Source organism: Gekko japonicus, unplaced genomic scaffold, assembly GCF_001447785.1.
Source record: "Gekko japonicus isolate JY-2015 unplaced genomic scaffold, Gekko_japonicus_V1.1 scaffold4097, whole genome shotgun sequence".
In the NCBI taxonomy this organism is placed as follows: Eukaryota; Metazoa; Chordata; class Lepidosauria; order Squamata; family Gekkonidae; genus Gekko; species Gekko japonicus.
Genome location: NW_015160955.1, coordinates 48,645 through 53,826, shown reverse-complemented (window position 1 = coordinate 53,826; position 5,182 = coordinate 48,645). Strand labels below are relative to the sequence as shown.

Genomic DNA, 5,182 nt, shown 5'->3' with positions numbered 1-5,182 from the left:
CCCCACCGATCCGCCTCAGGCCCAGGACCTCCATCTTTGCCGGGTTTAGTTTCAACCGGCTCAGCCTGAGCCAACCAGCCACAGCTTGTAGCGCCCGATGCAGGTCATCGGGAGTAGAGTCCGACCGGCTGCCTAGCATCAGATAGAGCTGGGTGTCATCGGCATATTGATGACAACCCAGCCCACACCTCCGGGCAATCTGGGCAAGGGGGCGCATGTAGATGTTAAACAGCATCGGGGACAACACGGCCCCCTGGGGCACCCCACACTCGAGGGGGTGCCTCTGGGACCACTGATCCCCTATCGCCACCCTTTGTCCCCGACCTTGGAGAAAAGAGGCAAACCATTGCAAGGCTAGCCCCTGAATCCCCACGTCGGCGAGGTGGTGGGTCAGCAACTGGTGGTCGACCGTATCGAACGCGGCCGAAAGATCTAACAGCACCAGAGCCACCACACCACCCCGATCCAGATGCCTGCGGAGATCGTCAGTCAAGGCGACCAGCACAGTCTCCGTCCCATGACCAGGGCGAAAGCCGGACTGGTAGGGATCGAGGATGGAAGCATCCTCCAGAAAACTCTGAAGCTGTAACGCCACCGCCCTCTCAATAAGCTTGCCCAAATAGGGCAAGTTAGACACCGGCCGATAGTTAGCCAATTCGGTCGGGTCTAGGGATGGTTTTTTCAGGAGAGGGTGGACCATCGCTTCCTTGAGTGCCTTGGGGAATTGTCCCTTTGTGAGGGACAAGTTAATAATCTCCTGCAGGGCATCTCGGAACCCCTCGTGGCCAGCTTTAATAAGCCAGGAGGGGCACGGATCAAGGTCGCATGTAGTCGGGCGCACAGCTACGAGTAATCTGTCAACTTCCTCCAGACTGAGTCGGTTAAAACATACTAAACCCGGCTCCAAAGACGTGCAAGGGGCCTCAAGTTCACTCACTGTCTCAAGTGTGTGGGGGGGTCGCGACGGAGCATCGAGACTTTATCTGCAAAATAGCTCGCAAATGCCTCACAGCCTATCTCCAATTCCCTACCGTTTTGACTGCCACGAGGCAGAGTTGTCAAAGACCAAATTGTACTAAATAATTGTGCCGGGCGTGAGCTAGCAGGTGCAATCGAAGCCGCATAGAACTCTCTCCTTGCGGCTTTGACTGCCATCTCATAGGCCTTCATAAACGTCCTATAAGATGCTCTAGAGGCTTCATCACGAGTTCGATGCCACCGTCTCTCTAACCGTCTCAGCTCCCACTTCAGCTCACGCAGATCCTGGGTATACCAAGGCGCTCGCCTAACACAGGTGCGGAGAGGGCGCCTGGGAGCGATCTAGTCGATGGCTGAGGAGAGCCGGACATGCCAGTCCTCCACCAGCTCATCCAACGAATCCCAGGGGGCCTCGGATCCCGCAGAGCCATCTGAAGCCGCATAGGGTCCATTTGGCGCCGCGGGCGAGCATAAATCTGCTCACCGCCTAAACAGGGTTGGGGTGGAACCCTCAGATGGGCCTTCAGGGCCTGGTGGTCCGACCATGGCACTACCTCAGCGGTAATCCGGTCCACCTCCACCCCCGCCGCGAAGAGCAAATCGAGCGTGTGCCCGGCACGATGCGTGGCAGCCGAGACAAGCTGAGAGAGTCCCAGCGTCGCCATGGATGACACCAGGTCCGTAGCCCGGCTGGAGGTTGCGTCCTCGGCGTGGACATTGAAGTCACCCAAGACAATCAGCCTAGGGTGCTCCAGCGCCCAGCCTGATACGGCCTCCAGCAGGGACGGCAGGCTACTAGCCGGTGCGTTAGGCAGTCGGTACACCAGCCAGATCACCAAACTCTCCTCAGCCTCCAGCATCACACTGACACATTCCACGCCCTCAATCTCCGCTGGCGGGAGTGCCCTGAAGGAGTAAACCGCCCGAATGAGGATAGCCACTACTCCCCCCCGCCCCCAAGTCCGTGACTGGTGAAGGACCGAGAACCCCGGTGGGGTCAGCTGGACAAGAGCTACAGTTTCTCCCTCCTGCAACCAGGTCTCGGTCACACACGCCAGGTCTGCATGTTGATCTTGGACAAAATCCCGAAGGGTTGTAGCTTTGTTATTGACAGACCTGGCATTAAACAACACCAGTGACGAAGGGGGGTCCTTCCTTTTGGCCCCACTGCCAGCCACCGTTGGGATGGGCCGAAGGCTGAAAGGGCGCCGAGCCAATCCATTTCTCTGCGTCCTTCCCTTACAGTTCCGCCTTGGCCCACCGCACCTCCTCCGCCCCAAGAGCACCGGAATTTGCTGCCCAGCCATTTATGCCCCCTAGTGGCCTCCGCAGCACTTCAGGCCAACCAGAGGCTAAGTAAAGGGTTCAGCAATAACCCTCAGTGCAACCAGCTCGACTTAAACCTTAGCCTACTAAAATCCCGCACTCTGAGTGCTATAAGATTAAACCGACAATCACCAACCATACACACTCCCATACAGCACTCATTCACCCATCGTACTCCTAGCAGCCAAATCCTAAAACATATTCAAATCAAACTGATCGCCCATGAAAAACCCCACCACCTCTCCTACTGGCAAGGGCATTGATATAAACAGCCCTCTAATCTGCCCAGCAAACCGCCGCCGGCTAGTCGTCTCACAGTTCCAAGCTTCCCTCCAAGGGGAAGAGAAACAGCGTTCTTCCGCCAACAGCTATTCCCCAGGCCCTCCACCGGCGGCACTCTAAACACCCTATACAGCTCAACTCCTTGCTCTCCGGCTTTCCCCAACGCCACCGGCTCTGATGTCCTCCTGTCAGGGTCTTCAATCCCCGACCGTTCAGATGTTTCCCCTCCGGCGACCCGTCTCTACGGACTAAAGTTCTCAACCGTTCCCGCCGGGGTGGCTCTGCTCTCATGGCCACTCCTTCCGTTTGAATTGGGCAGCACCTTCCTTCGTCCAACGCTTTAGTTGTTCCCAGGAGCTCCGTGGGGGGGGGGAGACCCTCCGTGAGCAGGGGAAAAACCTCCCTGCCCTCCCACCGACCTCTGCTGGTCTGCCGCTCAGTCTCCAGGGGCTTCATGGGAGAAAGCTCCGTAGGTGGGGGGGATGCGGAGGGCCGAAACCCTCCGGAAGGAAAGACCCCCCCCTCGACGCTCCTACCGCCGACTGCTGGGCTGCCACCAAACCGGGCCGCCGCACCCCCAACCGCCAGGCCTGTGACCGCCTCCACGTCAACTCCTCGGGGCCGCTGACCACCGCTGCTCCGCTCCCTCAAAACTCCTCGGGGCCGCTGGTCGCCACCGCTCCACTCGAACTCTGGCTGCGTCTGGTCGCGTCGCCCACACAACACTCCGGCCTCACCAGCTGCACCAGCTTCCGCCGCGACGCCTCCGCTGCGTCGGAAACAAATCCACGGCAGTCCCCGGTGGCAATTGCTGGAACCTCAGCCGGCCAGGCCGGCTCCACCCGACTCGGTCTTCCTTGGACATCCGGGGCGCCCAGTTGATGACTTCGCACCCCGCATTCACCCCGAGCCGCCAGGTAAGCTCGAGTGTGCTCCGTGACGTACCCAGGCTCGGTGGTTGTTACAATGTCGCCGTTATTCGATTTTTTCGTCCCGGCAGCGGTGAGTTCTCTTATAGATGGTATCTTTTTTTATTTCCATCGCCTTGCTATCAGGATTCTGGCTGCCGTTACAATATATACAATTAACTGTGTGTGGTCCTTTATTTTTTCCGGTATCATATTATGTAGCCATATTACTGGTACTAAAGGCATATTTATTTTTGTAACATCTAGAAGGATTTTAGCAATTTTTCCCCAGAATATCTGGATTTTGTCACACCTCCACCATACGTGAAGGTATGATCCTACATTTTTCCCACATCTCCAACATATGTTTGATGCTTTCGGGAAACATATTGCCATTTTAACCAGCTTGCCATTGCCACCTATAAAACATTTTGTATATGTTTTCCTTATACAGTGTGGCTCTCATAAATTTTAATGATTTCCATGTTACAGTCCATTGATTTGCTTCTATTGGGTGCCCAAACGCTTTTATCCAGACTGACATAGAGAACATAAGAACATAAGAGACGCCAATGTTGGATCAGGCCAAAGGCCCATCCAGTCCAACTCTCTGTGTCACACAGTGGCCAGAAATACCAGTGCCATCAGGAGGTCCAGCAGTGGGGCCAGGACATTAGAAGCCCTCCCACTGTTGACCCGCCCCCAAGCACCAAGAAGACAGAGCATCACTTGCCCCAGAGCCCCTATCTATACCTTGTGGCTAATATCCACTGATGGACCTCTGCTCCATATGCTTATCTAATTCCCTTTTGAAGCCGTCCATGCTTGTAGCTGCCACCACTTCCTGTGGCAGTGAATTTCATGTGTTAATCACTCTTTGGGTGAAGAAGTTTCTTCTCGTCGGAAATCCTCTATCAAAATGGTATAAAGTTTCTGAATAAGTTTATCGCTGGAGGATAACCAGATTTTATCAAATTCGTTTAAGCTAGTATAGAATCCTATTTTTTAATCTTCATTATATCTTGATTTTAATACATTTTTTCCCACCAGGACAGTTTTATATTTTGTTTTAATAAAGCTTCCTGTTTTTAGTTCAACCTTTTTATTTAAAAGGTTACCATAAACTTCTTTAATTTTCCCTATTTTAGTGAAGGTTTGGCAAATGCCTCTATCGGGGATATCCATGTTGGTATTTTAGTATAATTTTTATATTTTATTAAATTCCAAACTTTAATGAGGGAGCTTCTTATTATGTGTGTGTGAAAGTTAGAGTGAATTTTATCTTTCCCGGCCCATAGGTACACATGCCAACCCATTACTAAGTCCGATCCCTCTAATGCTAATGTTCTGGTGTCTTCTAGCATTGCCCATTCCTTAATCCATACCATTGAAGCTGCGAAGTAATACAATTGCCAATTAGGTAGTGTGAAGTCTCCTTTTTTTTACTCTCCTGAAGATATTTAGTTTTTATTCTCGGTTTTTTAGAAGCCGCTCAGACCTCGCCACAGGAGCAGGGAGAGTTAGCAGGAGATCAGCAGCAGCGGTGGAGGAGGAGACCGCCGGAGCCAAGGGGAAGGGGAAGAAGATCGATGAAGCTCGGCGGCTGCAAGCCGCTTGGGCCTCGCCGCCGGGGGGAGATCGGCGAGGCCCGGTGGGTGCAAGCCGCTCGGGTCTCGCTGCCGGTGCCA

General features: G+C 53.8%; 1 protein-coding gene across 1 annotated transcript in view; it reads right to left on the bottom strand.

The window, feature by feature from the left end:
- Window positions 1–5,182, bottom strand: part of LOC107122248 — a 41,308-nt gene that overhangs the window by 35,191 nt on the left and 935 nt on the right. The window contains exon 2 of the mRNA XM_015425291.1: window positions 3,123–3,355. Within this exon, the coding sequence (XP_015280777.1) occupies window positions 3,123–3,355 (233 nt within the window). The remainder of the gene's footprint in view (window positions 1–3,122; window positions 3,356–5,182) is intronic.